The sequence below is a fragment of the Lactuca virosa genome, chromosome 6 (assembly GCF_052849685.1).
Source record: "Lactuca virosa cultivar CGN04683 chromosome 6, Lactuca_virosa_CGN04683_v6, whole genome shotgun sequence".
Lineage (NCBI taxonomy): Eukaryota > Viridiplantae > Streptophyta > Magnoliopsida > Asterales > Asteraceae > Lactuca > Lactuca virosa.
The window spans coordinates 61,244,798-61,259,560 of NC_136431.1; the positions used below are offsets into that span (position 1 = coordinate 61,244,798).

The following is a 14,763-nucleotide window of genomic DNA, read 5'->3' on the forward strand; positions in this document are numbered from 1 at the left end:
ATTTGGGAAGACCATAGTTGTCGAACTTTGACATCTACAAAACGGGAGAAAACAAATTCAAGTTAGTTGATTGATTGAGTCCTTAGTAAATCACCCAAATGAGATACTAAGGCTAGGACCCAACACAATACGCTACAACCTAGAAAAGGGATGCCGTAATCTAGTTGCAGAATATTTGAAGGTAAGTGAATGACGATTCACTAATTTCCACCACGAAAAACGAAAGAAAAAAAAAATTTAAGTTTTTAAATCTATGAAAACTCCTAGATCCTTTGAGATTCATTGAACATTTCAATGGCATGTTTAAATCTCGATATGCCCCTCTAGTTTGTGACTGGGATGCCGAGGATCACAAAGCGGGTGTGAATAACCATGCAAACTTACATGGTGCCCTCACATGTTACAGTCACCTATTCGATGTGCCGGTAAACCACACACGCTCCACCGAACTATGACAAACATTGAGTCACCCTTTGCTACCTTTGCTTAGAACCATTTAGTGTGCCGGTAAACCACACACGCTCCACTAACGTCTTCGCAAGGGCACAAAGTGTAATTTCATGGAATTGCATCAATTCACTTTTGCCTAAGTAACTAAGATTGGGAATTTGTAAAACATTTAGTTACTTTTGTACTTCATTATACTTATAATGGAAGGTTTTGTCCTATCCTACCTGTTCGGCTAACGACCCTCCACTAGTCAAGAGTGCGGTGGGTAAGAGTGGATACCCATTCAATCGCCATTTTATAGGCAATTTCCTTAAACACTCCTTATAGACCAGCTTTGTGAATGAGGCCTACTAACGGTAAGACTGACTTTTACTCATACATATATATAATGTTAGACTTTTAATGTTATATATAGTATAGGGTGTATTTTACACTTTTAAAATACTAGGTGGTCAAATTTAACGATTATACTTTTAATTCAATTAAATTGTAAACCAAAACTTTTATGGATTTATTAAACCTCTTTTAATTATACACCTTAATTAATTAATAAAACCATAAGGGTGTGATTTGAACTTTTCAAAAACAATGCTAGGGTTTTAGAATTTAACATTCCTAAATTAAACTTTTAATCAACTTTTAAATTCCAAAACTTGAAGGCAAGTTTTGAAACATTTCAAAAACTTAGGGTTTAGAATTTAAATATACATCAAAATTAAACTTTTAATCAAAATTTAAATTCCAAAACTTGAGGACAAGTTTTGAAACCTTTTCAAAACATTAGGGTTTCAACTATTTAAATTTCAAAACTAAACTTTTGAGTTTAAATTTAAAACTATAAAACCTAAAGGGATTAATTTGAAACTATTCCAAACTTTGTCAAGAATATTCTAGATCACATAATTCAAATAAGGCAATTAACTATAATTGGTGGTTATCTAATTAGATCTAGTTCAAATTCTTGCAAGATAATGATCAAATAATTTCCATAACTTAACATATATCAAATAAGGTAACAATTATCTAATTAGATGACCAAAATCTTTTATTTTGACAAGGATAATCATAAGGGATTAACAAAATTCGAATTTTATTAAGTTTAAACAATTATGGCAATTATCCTAAGTCAAAATAGGTAAAAAATCCCGAAAATCCGCCTGTCTGACAGCTAAACTCGCCGAGTAGGGGCCTACTCGCCGAGTCCACAATGGGACTCGCCGAGTACATCAGGCAGGAGGCAAAAAAACGATTTTTTCAAGCATGAACAAATTAACAAGGCATCAATACAATAGAAACCAATCTAGGCTCTGATACCACTGATGGGTTTTGATCATAAGAACATCCTATGTGCTCATACAAACCCTAATGCTTGGATCTAGGTTTCTCTATTGTACATGCAAGTCATCCAAGACTATAAACCCTAGATCTAGTATATGATAATCAATATAACATATAAATTAGGGTTTAGATCATACCTTAATTGTTATGTAGCAATAACAATCTCAAATCCTTCTTGTATTGACTTTAGAAAGCTTAGAGTCACAAATGTCACTCCTCTAATGGTTCACAAACACCAAGAGCAAGAGGATGAAGAGGAGAAGAGAAGGAGGCTCTCAAAAACGTATGGAAACCCTAGAAGGAAGCTTGTCCACGTTTTTGAGGCATAAGGGCTCTATATATAGTGAGGCTATTAGGGTTATCTAACAAGGAAACCCTAATTTGGATGCTTAAGCCCTAAGCAACCCATGAACTCCTTTCCTTAAGGGCCTTGGACGATTTCTAATGGGTTTCCCCATAGAATTCGTCCACTCCTTAATATAAGGCAATCCATAGCCCAAATTGCAATTATCTTATAATTACAATTCCAGTCCCTTAAGTTTAATTAATCTCTTTTAGTTACAAAACTAATTACTAATTAATTCTTGACTAATATTAATTAAACAATATGATTTCTCCTTTAATATATTATTCTCATAATATATTAATAAATCATATTTAATCCTTTCTCTCCATAATTCATCCTATCAAGTTGCTTTGGTGAAGGCAACCCAAAAGGACCATGCACCATCGGGTCAAGTACATACCAAAATAGTTATGGACTTAGACACTAATCCAACAATTAGTTGTCTCACTCAACACGAGTTGGTTTATAATTGAATTAAAAAGTTTTCAAAATGCTAAAAATCATGTCATGTTCTCATTGCAATGAATAGATTTTTTTATATGAAAAGTACGCATGATGTATAAAATAGACCACGATGATCGTTCATTGTCCTATCTATTACAACATTATCTTCTAGACATCTGTTGACTTCCTTTCTATCAAAGTTGGTGAATTTCTTTTTTCTTATTCGTTGATAACATTTATCAGTAATAAATAACTATTTTGTTTGATAAAAACTATATATAATAAGGTTAACAGTATGCAACAAAAATTATGTCATATTATAATGATCAACTATAAAAAAAAACATGAGGACATCAAGCAATTTTAGAATAATAAAGAACATTTGTTTGGTTGATATTTCATACATTTGAAATAACCCACAAAAATATACACCTAAATGCAACACTTAGCAATATGTTATCAGTTATTTTCTTATGTTAAAACCTCGAAAAGTTTCTACTTTAAGCTACCAAGCCTAAAGCATCCAGAACAAAAACCTAGCTAGCATAATTTAAAAAAAACTCAAGGAAACAAATGATAAAATTCATACAATAATGATAAAAACTATATGGGTAAATGATTTGGGAAGGTAATTAACTTTTTAGTAAGTTCACATCTGGGAACTATTTTTTTTTTACACATCTAGGTAACAAACATGTTGGAAGTGTTCATATATGACTGGTTGTAGCAGGTTAGATCCTAGATGTGAACACTTTCAACAAGTTTATTACCTAGATGTGTACAAAAAAAATAATTACCCAAATATAAACACTTTCAACACATCTAGGTTTCATTATGTGTACAAAAAAAATAATAATTACACGAATGGTCCCTGTGGTTTGGGGGAATTTGTTTTTTTGGTCCATAACTTATTTTTTTTAACTTGGATGGTCCCTAGTATTTATTTTTGTTGCGCGTTTGGTCATTGTCTTACCTAAAAAGACTATTATGCCCTTATTAATTTTTTTTTAATTAATTTTCTTATTTATATATTTATTTTTTATATATTTAAAAAAATTAATAGACCTCACATATTTGTATCTCCTCATCTTTAGTGCTCAATATCATTTGATTTAATAGTTGACCCAACCCCTTGTTGTTTGAAAAAACCCTCCACTTCAATTGGTATTTTTTCACGAAAAGCAGACATGAGATAACAAATCTAGTATTTCACTAAGATTTCGAATAGTGGTCCCGAATTCAAGTTGATTTTATTTTGCCTCTTCCTCAGAGAAAGACGATCAAATAATTCTCAATCATGGTCCTTGCGGATGAGATCATCCCTATAATATACATTGTCTCTTCATCTTTAGTGGGTGAGGAGATACAAATATATGAGGTCTATTAATTTTTTAAATATATAAAAAATAAATACATAAATAAGAAAATTAATTAAAAAATAAATTAATAAGGGCACAATAGTCTTTTTAGGTAAGACAGGGACCAACCGCGCAAACCACAGTGACCATTCAAGTTAAAAAAATAAGTTAGGAACCAAAAACATAAAATCCCCCAAACCATAGGGACAATTCGTGTAATTTACTCTTATTTTTTGTTTTGTTGGGTAACTATTTCTTTTGTACACATCTAGGTAACGAATTTGTTGAAAGTGTTCACATCTAGGATGTAACCTGCTATAGCCGGTCATATGTGAACACTTCCAACAAGTTTGTTACCTAGATGTGTACAAAAAAAAGATAGTTACTCAGATGTGAACTTACTGAAAAGTTAATTACCTTCCAACTCATTTTCCCAAAACTATATACACATTTAATTTCTCTAAACATTAAAACGGGAGTATGTACAAAATCGTTGGTATTTGTCCTTGGTCACTACATAAATAGAAGGGGTTCAACCGAGAACTGATCTAAGTGCAGGGGCCTTTTTTGTTCATTATCTATTTTGCTTTCCTTTGACGAATAGGAAAATGATGTCTGCCTATTGAATGAATATAAAGGGAGCGAGTTTTCGATTAGGGTTTTTTTTTTCTGAATCCAAAGGAGCGAGGGTTCTCACTACGAAAGAGGGCTTTACACTGTGTCGTGGTTATTCTTCTTCTGATACAACATCGTATCAATGGCAACAGGTTCGTATATTGCTCTTTGTGTTTTTATGATTTTTATTTCGGACAAATTCAATAGAAAAGTAGCGCTTTTGCGATTTTTCATAAATTAACTTACATAATGATCTTGATTTGTTGTATTTTGGAATTGTGTGAATCTTGTTTGCAATTGTTTACAGCAGCAGCTCCATCTCGTTCCTTCTTGCAAGTGGCAGCCACCGAGGAGGCAGTTGCTCCGCCTCTACGAGTTGTCCAGATCGAAGGACTGGTACTCACTTTCTATACCTTTAATTGCATTACAACTTGTTTCTGGGAGTATAATTGTAAATCAGACGATGATATTATTGTGAACAAACAGGTTGTATTGAAGATTATCAAACACTGTACAGAGTTTTCACCTTCTCTTGTGACTGGTCAACTTCTTGGCTTGGATGTTGGCAGTGTTCTTGAAGTAACCAACTGCTTCCCCTTTCCGGTATGTAACATGAAACAGTTGCTAATTTCTTTACTGAAATTCTTCCATAATACCATTATTTAACTAACACATATTAGAATTATATTAATAGATGAGGGAGGAGGATGAGGAGATTGAAGCAGAAGGTGCTAACTACCAACTTGAGATGATGAGATGCCTGAGGGAAGTCAATGTTGACAATAACACTGTAGGCTGGTAACTTCTGTTTTCTTTAACACATTTGAATTCTTTCTTTCTTTCTTCATTAAACCTGCTAAAAATGTAAGATGTATCTTTAATGTAGGTACCAATCAACTTTATTAGGCTCTTTCCAGACTGTGGAACTGATTGAGACCTTCATGAATTATCAGGTACACACACAGTTACACTTTGTTATTTTTATTTGGTTGCATAAAAAATTCAAATATTCAAACACAGGTATTTTATAATTTTAGGAGAATATCAGACGATGTGTGTGCATTATTTATGATCCTTCTAAATCCAACCAAGGTGTCCTGGCTTTGAAGGCCTTGAAGCTTTCTGATTCTTTCATGGAGCTTTATCGCAACAATGATTTCAATGGAGAAAAGTAAGTCCATTCCATTATCTTTTTATTATTCCTATGTTGTAAATTTAGACTCACTGTTTTTTTTTTTTTTTTTTTTTAGGTTGCGCGAGAAGAATCTCACATGGGTGGATATCTTTGAGGAGATACCCGTATGTTCATTTTACAAACCATTTATTATCTACTTTACTTTAATATTAAATTAAATGTTGTTTTTTATAATATGTAAACAGATCAAGGTTTCAAATTCAGCCCTTGTGAGTGCATTCATGACTGAACTGGAACCGGATTCACCTGTTACTCAGGTATTTTATATTAATATTTTTAATATAGTTATAATATAAAGAAAGACTAATTAATTTAACCTTTATATTTATATGGTAGTGTGATTATGATAGACTACAATTGTCGACAAATCCATTTATGGAAAGGAACATGGAGTTTTTGATTGAATGCATGGATGATCTTTCAATGGAACAACAAAAGGTTGTCTTTCTTTTTCTTTTTCTTTTTCTTTTTTCATTTCTTTGTTTATGTAATAATAATAGCAAAGTGACACGTGGAAAATTTGTATTTTTACTTCTCAGTTCCAATTTTACTACCGTAATTTGTCACGTCAGCAAGCCCAACAGCAAACATGGCTTCAAAAGAGAAGGTAATTTTTTTTTATTTATTTTCCTTATTAAGGTATATATTTTTTATTTTTGGAATATTTTGAAAAATGTAAATGTTATTTTTGAAGGTCTGAAAATATGGCACGAAAAGCTGCGGGAGAGGAGGCGTTGCCAGAGGAGGACCCGTCAAACCCTATTTTTAAACCGCTTCCGGAGCCATCAAGATTGGATAGCTTTTTGATAACAAATCAAGTTTCCAATTACTGCAATCAAATCAACAGGTATTTAGTAATTTTTTTTTTTTTTATATTATTTGATTTGAATGTAATAAGTTTTAAAATTTCATATTATTTTTATGCACTATGCAGTGTTGCAGGACAGAGTTTCAGCAGATTATATTTGATGAAGGCGTTACATGAGTGACAACAACTCATGGATAATCAATCAATCAATCAATGAGTTAATTACTTTTTTATTGAAAACCTAAAGATTAAGATGGTATGTAGGAGAATTTTGATATGTAAAAACTACTTGGAAATATTCTATTCGCAATTTCAATCCCTACTTGGTTTATTTATGACTATTTGTTTTCAAGAATTGGGTATAATATAAATATATTGATGGTAGGAAAACATGACATTTAGACTTCGCATTTTACGTGTGCGTAGGTAGCTAGGCCTTTTTGATAAATCTATTGATCCATTTTTTTTAATAAAATTATTGTTGCATCTGTGGTATCATGTTCTTAATGTGTTCTATACATAAGAATGTTGTAACAAAAAATGGCAATGTATAAGTAAAGTTATACCAAAGATAATGTTAAACTTCTAATGATGGTGCAATTATTATTATTTTTTTAAAACAACGGCATTTATATAAAACTACCAGTTAATTAATATCGATTTCAACAATAAGTTACCTTAATTTTTTTTTTTTTTGTGGGCAGTAAATTTGTAAATTCTATTGAAAATAGTCTAATAAAATAAACTTAATTCAAACTACAAATTTGGTTTTAAATTTATAAATCCTATCAAACTAAATTGATTATTAGCACTAGACAGTATACCTGATCAAATATAGTATTTGTTAAAGTAAGTAAAATTGTCAAACTAAAGAGAATCAATGTACTAAATAAAACATATAAAACAAAATAATTCTGAAATAAGCAAAATACTAAACTTGTCAAACAAATAAATAAAATTACTTTCGTTTACAATTTGAATCTCCTCATGATTATGTTTAATTCATTCAAGTGTAATAAAATTTAATAAACATTCACGGATTTCTAAAGTGATTAACTCAATGTTGATATCATTAACTGTAACATCCCAAAATTTCAGGCCAAAAATTTCGTTTTGATTAATTAGAACCGCTTAATAAATTTTGCCCAATCATTTAATAACATTCTTAATCAAACAATTATCAGAGTTTTAAATCCCAAAGATCATCTAGTGCGGAAAACATGGTGTGATGCGCTGCGATCGCCCCGAGCTCATTCCTTGGAAAAACATTAGTACCTGAAACAAATAGCTGAAAACCGTAAGCACGAAGCTTAGTGAGTTCCCCAGATACCACATACCATACATATCAACTGATCCATACATGCCATACGTAACCATGAGCCATACATAACAAACATATCCATAATCAAGTAAGGTGCTATGTGCCAAACATAGTCTTGCTGTTTTGCCACGGGCCGCACGTGGTCTTTCTTGTCAGGCCTGGGGCCACTCCCTGGGTCTTACAGACAAGTGCCAAGGGTCACCCCCTGGTCTTCCATGCAAGCATCACAAAGACAACTATACATACTACTCTACTAGGCTACTCAGCATACAGTATGCCAGGAGCCACCTCCTGGTCTTTCATTCATAATAGCATATAGTGTGCCAGGAGCCACCTCCTGGTCTTTCATACATGTTGCCTAGGGCTAACCCCCGGGTCTTCCTACCATACATAATAACATACTGTGTGCCAAGAGCCTCCTCCTGGTCTTTCATGCATAATGCCTAGGGCTAACCCCCAGGTCTTCCTACCATACATAAACTAAATGGGTCGGCATTGTGGCCGTAGACCCATACAAACAGTGAGGAGACTCACCTCGATGTCGTGTAGTGTCAGCACGATCCTCGGCATGGAAATCAGCTCATCTCAACTCTTCAATCCCTACACAACAACCCTTCTCGATTACTAATTCATAATCATAACCCTCTTACAAGAGTCAACCCAAGTCCAAGCCAATAGTCAAGGTCAAACCCTAGCCAAAGTCAACATCCAGTTGACCCGACTCGCCGAGTTGGGCCGCCAACTCGTCGAGTCCCATTTTCCATAAAATGTTAAAACCCCTACTCTACTTGCCGAGTCTAGCAAGAGCTCGACGAGTTCTCCTTCAACCATAACATCGGGACCATCTTCAATCGACTCGCCGATTTCTCTTTGAACTCGTCGAGTTCATCTCCCTCATACGAACGTGATCAGTCTTGACTCGTCGAGTTGTATGAACAACTCGTCAAGTCCATCTTCATGAGTTGGGAGATTGCCTTGGACTCGCCGAGTCTGTTCATACACTCGTCGAGTCCTATGATTTCCAGGTCCAAGACAAACCCCTAGCAGGCTGAGTGTTCCTTCCACTCAATCTAAACCATTTCCAGAAGACGTTTTGGGGGAAAAAGCATCCCGACTCGCCGAGTCACCCAAGTGACTCGCCGAGTCCCTCTTTGTCCAAAACTATACAGTCGATTACAATGGGTCTCAATGCATCAAAACCATAGATCTGACCTCCTAGGGTCCATTTCATACGTAAAGTTCCAATCTTGACGTCCATGCATGGGGTTTTTGGCTCAAAAAGCCATAAAAGGGGTATATATGTGAAGCATGGGTCTCCTATGGCCATCAAGTTGGCACCTTTATGCCATGGGAATCCTCAATGGTTCCAGATCTGAAGCACAAACCCACTTATGCACACAATTCCGACTATAGCTTCATTAAGGCTTAGGAAAAGGTAGAAAATAGCCCCAAATCAAGACCTAAGCAAAGAATAGTCAAGGTTTCAGCTTTATACCTCAAGTGAGCTGGAATTGGGGCACAACCTCTGGATCTACTAACTTCCACTTGAACTTCCAAGGTTCCTTCTTTTTCTTCAACTTCTAATACACACAAAAGGGCACCAAAAATCTCAAGAACACTCAATAATGGCTTGGGGTTTAGAGTTAGGTTTTCTCTGGGTTGGGAGGAACGATGGAGGCTGAGTTGAGGCAAGAAAAGTTGTTTAAATAGGGTGCTAACCCTGAACATTAGGGTTTGTACAGAGGGGGTGAGGTCCGGTATACGGCTTTTTATTTGGTTGGGCTGGTGGGGTGACTTGGGTGATAGGAGTAGCAGGGGTAATAACAGCATGGTTGTGGTGATGAATTTTCCGCTTCTTTTTGTCATGTCGGGGGGAGGACTCAGACTTGACAATTAGAGGGGTCTCAGGGGTCGACTTTTCAGTTGACATCTTTGAACCCTTGCGTGGGAGGACACCATCGTTCACATTGTCCTCGTTGAGTTGACCTGCTAATTCAATGGCGGATTCTAGGGTAGATGGCCTGCTGCTGGTCACCGAATCACGGATCTGGCGTGGTAACCCTTTGATGTAGCGGCGTATTGCAGTTTTCATAGGTTGAACCATGTGAGGTAGGAGTCTCGAGAGATCATGGAATCTATTGGTATAGGTCGCGTTGTCGCCTCCCTCCTGTTTTAGATTCCAGAATTCATCCTCGAGAGTTTGCAATTCGCTGTCAGGGCAGAACTTCTCCATCATGCGTTCTTTTAGTTTTGACCAGGTCATTCCCAAGGCAACAACCTCTCCCTTTGCCCGTTTTTCTAGGTTCCACCATGTGAGAGCATGACCTAGGAGGCACCCTGTAGCATGACGGACCATCAGGTCCTCAGGACACTCGCTATGGATGAAAGTACTCTCCATTTCTTCAATCCATGTGAGGAGTGCGGTGGCACCATCGGTGCCTTTGAAGTAAGGCGGATTGCAGTTACGAAAGTGCTTGAACGAGCAACGAGGAGTTGTTGCTGGAGCTTGTGGCTGAAGAGAATGAAGTTGGGTTGCAATTGTTGGGATGACGTTTGCTACCTCCTTGGCGACCAGGGCAGCTAGCCTTCTGTTGTTGCGAGCAGCGTATGGGGGTCGTAATGCCATCTACGAGAAACACGCATATGGACTTGTGAGTTATTTGTAAATTGATTATGGAAATAAAGTTTTTAGACATTGTTGGGTAAAATAATTGTAAAACACTTGTTGGGCCATGGTTAGGAGTGTTGGGCACCTTTTGGGCTTTCCATGGTTACTAAATGTGAAACATGTAGCACTTGCGTGGGCCCCCACAAAACTAAGTTTTCACATTTCTTTCCCACTTCTAGGCCCATTAGGGAACTTAATAGTCCAATGAGTTGGCCATTTTGGAGTGTATCCTTTCGGATACGTTTGATAAGGTCGGGTATTTTGATGGCTCAAAAGTAATGTGAATGACGCACTTTGGCCTATAGGTTTGGGAACTCTCGCCTTTGGTCCCCAGATAAGCAAACTGGCCCCTCGGTTGATTGGGATGTATACGAATGCTTACCTAGTCAGGACTTTCAGGCTACCGGCACCTCCCCCTTCCAGTTACTACGCGTCCATTACTATGATCCTACCCAACTAGAGTGGATGACTTTGAATTTCCTATGAGCTCTAAGGAATACATATATGTATATACATTTTGTTAAACAACTTGAGTATGTGTGTGATTTTCAGAGAAAGTGGAGAATATTCACAAGTGTATGCACACATATAAGTGTCAGGAGTAATACGTATGCACATAAGGGAGCAATTAACACACAAAGGTATTCCTAGGATTTTCTAAGTGAGAATTGCATACAGTTGTGTGTGCATTTTATAAACTAGCATACGAGAGGACCCTAGAGGCTATAGACTAGGTCAAGGCAATTAACCTAATTCCCTATAGTCAAGGGCTCTGATACCAATCTGTCACACCCCGATCCTTGTCGGAATCGATCAAGGCGTGATATATTGTTCAAAGTCTCATGACAACTAGGTTATAATGTGATTAGATTCTATTAAGTACTAAGTATGCAAACAAGATCCACAACATACAAGTACAAATACAAATGCAAACCACATTTATTACATCAAATTTAAATTGTCTTGTGGATTTCTAAGGCACAACCTATTTTTCATCATTCTTCATTCTTCAAATCTGCATCATGGGTAAAAACAGGTCAACTACGAGAGTTGGTGAGTAATCAAATTTTAGTAGAGAAAATTATGAAGTTGAAACATTTATAATTTGAAATCTGTTTTCTTTTGAAGTCGCCAAACAATTGTATTTGAGATAACGGTTTATAAATCGAAAATTGATTAACAATTGATAACAACAACAATAAGTCCTCACCCTATATATATACATATGTATATATATATAAATATATATAGGATGGAGCATCTAATCATCATACACACTCAACCACGTGTGATCAATCACCTTAGCGTCCCAAGGCGGGGTGGTCAACCCAATAGCGCTATTATTGTCCATAATGTACCTCAAGAATACGGGCATAGTCATGGAGATTAGACTAAAAATGATAATGCACTACAAGTACATGTAGCGTAAACAAACAATAGTTATACAATTAATGACTCACGTATAAATGTCCCAACAATGTCTCAATTGTGATAAAACAATAAAATGAAGTTGGAACATATTAGAACCACATGATACACCCCAAAAGTATTGAAAATTATAAAATATGGGGTAGATTACTCACATTAGTCCCAAAACGAAATGCGTGTGTCGTACGATAGACGATTCGGGTCAAAATGGCGTAGAACCTAATATAATTAATAGTTTTGGTTTAGGAACTGTTAAACGAGAATGGAGTATTAATACAAATAATTAGACACATATTCTTATATTAGATGAATTAACAATATTTCATTTTGATTATAATATTAAGGTATTTATTTGTTAAATGAATTTTAAATTGAATTACTTACTTTGCATAATTAATTTATATTTTCAATTTAGGCCATATTTTAATAATTTATTATTAAAATAATAACTTGCCCAATTATAATTATTTACAGATTTTAACAATTATTTATATGAAATAATCATTAAAATGCATTTTTACATGCTTAAATACTTAGGAAAATAGTTTTAACTAGTAAACAGTATTGAAAAATTATGAAATTATTAGGAAATCATTAATTCATACAATATGAATTACTGTAAAATTTGTATATTTTTCTGAACTGTTTTAGTATTTATTTAATATTTTAATAATTAAACAACACAAAATTCGGGAAAAATAGTAAATGATTCTCAAAAAATCTGTAAAATTAACCATAGTTTTATAACATGATGTAGAGCCCAGTGTATAAGTTTCAGATATTTGTGACTGTGGGAAGTATTTTTTATATATTTCATTATTAATTAATCAATAAAATCATAAATAATAGTAAACTGTATTATAAATGCATGAAACTTCATATATCATGTTTAATCAGTATACAGGTCATCCCAGAATTTTCTCAGAATTTATTGGATGCAACAAGTATTTTATGTGAATTATTGCTCTACTTTATTGCAATAATTATGATAATTCAATAAAAATAAGTTATTTTCTGAAAATTTCCAGAACTTCTTATTTTATTGATGGTATTCTGAGAAAAATCAGGTTTATGCAAAAAATGAGTTTTAGATATTTTGGTGGATTTAATTTGTTTCTTGTATGAATTTGAAACTTTTAACAACATACCTTGATGAATGCTTCAAGAGGGATGAAGATTTGAGTATAATAGATTGTTCTTGGATGGAATATGAGTATTTTTGGAGGAAATTTCGAGATTGAGAGTGAGAGAAAGAATAGAGAAGATTTAAGTGGTGAAGAGAATAATGTGTTGGGAGAAAAATGAAAGGAAAGTGGATGGGAGGTGTGAGTGGGAGACCATGGGAATAATCTTTTTGCTTTTGGTGGTCTTCATAATTTCCCACTAACACAAGCATCTTTTACATAATTAATATAAGAGTTTTATAAAATTTAAAGTAAAGTTTATAAAAAATAGAGTTTTATAAAATTTAATATAAAGTTTATAAAAATGGAGTTTTATAAAAGATAGGTTATTATTTGATTATAACAATCTACTTTGATTTGAAGTTTAATTAGAGAATTCAAGTTTGATTCTTTTAATTTAATTAGAGCATTATACTTTGATTTGATTTTAATATGGTATCATAATTTACTTTGATTATAGTTATAACGTTGTACAATACTATGTTGCTATTAACGTCAAGTTATATCGTATTGTATGGGTTTTGATCCTATTAGCGTCAAGTAATCTTGAGTAGGGTTTATTAAATTTCCAATTGGGTTGGGTTGACCCGAATCCATTTTATGCGGATGTCACATGATGCGTTGCGATCGCCCCGAGCTCCTTCCTTGGAAAAACAGTAGTACCTGAAACAAATAGCTGAAAACCGTAAGCACGAAGCTTAGTGAGTTCCCCAGATACCACATACCATACATATCAACTGATCCATACATGCCATACGTAACCATGAGCCATACATAACAAACATATCCATAATCAAGTAAGGTGTTATGTGCCAAACATAGTCTTGCTGTTTTGCCACGGGACGCACGTGGTCTTTCTTGTCAGGCCTGGGGCCACTCCCTGGGTCTTACAGACAAGTGCCAAGGGCCACCCCCTGGTCTTCCATGCAAGCATCACAAAGACAACTATACATACTACTCTACTAGGCTACTCAGCATACAGTATGCCAGGAGCCACCTCCTGGTCTTTCATTCATAATAGCATATAGTGTGCCAGGAGCCACCTCCTGGTCTTTCATACATGTTGCCTAGGGCTAACCCCCGGGTCTTCCTACCATACATAATAACATACTGTGTGCCAGGAGCCTCCTCCTGGTCTTTCATGCATAATGCCTAGGGCTAACCCCCGGGTCTTCCTACCATACATAAACTAAATGGGTCGGCATTGTGGCCGTAGACCCATACAAACAGTGAGGAGACTCACCTTGATATCGTGTAGTGTCAGCACGATCCTCGGCATGGAAATCAGCTCATCTCAACTCTTCAATCCCTACACAACAACCCTTCTCGATTACTAATTCATAATCATAACCCTCTTATAAGAGTCAACCCAAGTCCAAGATAATAGTCAAGGTCAAACCCTGGCCAAAGTCAACATCCATTTGACCCGACTCGCCGAGTTGGGCCGCCAACTCGTCGAGTCCCCTTTTCCATAAAATGTTAAAACCCTGACTCTACTTGCCGAGTCTAGCAAGAGCTCGACGAGTTCTCCTTCAACCATAACATCGGGACCATCTTCAATCGACTCACCGATTTCTCTTTGAACTCGTCGAGTTCATCTCCCTCATA

At 35.3% G+C, this 14,763-nt stretch overlaps 1 protein-coding gene across 2 annotated transcripts; it reads left to right on the forward strand.

Annotated features, from left to right (window-relative positions):
• Window positions 1-4,562: 4,562 nt before the first annotated feature.
• Window positions 4,563-6,889, forward strand: LOC145119212 (eukaryotic translation initiation factor 3 subunit H-like). 2 transcript variants are annotated; one of them, XM_079054827.1, is made up of 12 exons: window positions 4,563-4,703; window positions 4,862-4,947; window positions 5,038-5,154; window positions 5,246-5,349; window positions 5,438-5,504; window positions 5,589-5,722; window positions 5,802-5,850; window positions 5,932-6,003; window positions 6,083-6,184; window positions 6,286-6,353; window positions 6,441-6,593; window positions 6,681-6,889. In XM_079054827.1, exons 1-12 carry the CDS (start codon window positions 4,694-4,696, stop codon window positions 6,733-6,735), a joined length of 1,017 nt encoding a protein of 338 aa, XP_078910953.1. In that variant the 5' UTR covers window positions 4,563-4,693; the 3' UTR covers window positions 6,736-6,889. The 2 variants fall into 2 exon arrangements, with proteins under 2 accessions (XP_078910953.1, XP_078910952.1); XM_079054826.1 differs by having other exon boundaries at window positions 4,564-4,703; window positions 4,859-4,947.
• Window positions 6,890-14,763: the final 7,874 nt, after the last annotated feature.

Bases quoted from the DNA above. Each gene is read 5' to 3' on its own strand.
- LOC145119212 (XM_079054826.1), top strand. The intron at 5,851-5,931 runs GTATGTTCATTT...ATATGTAAACAG, and splicing joins ATATCTTTGAGGAGATACCC to ATCAAGGTTTCAAATTCAGC. The intron at 6,185-6,285 runs GTTGTCTTTCTT...TTTACTTCTCAG, and splicing joins TTTCAATGGAACAACAAAAG to TTCCAATTTTACTACCGTAA.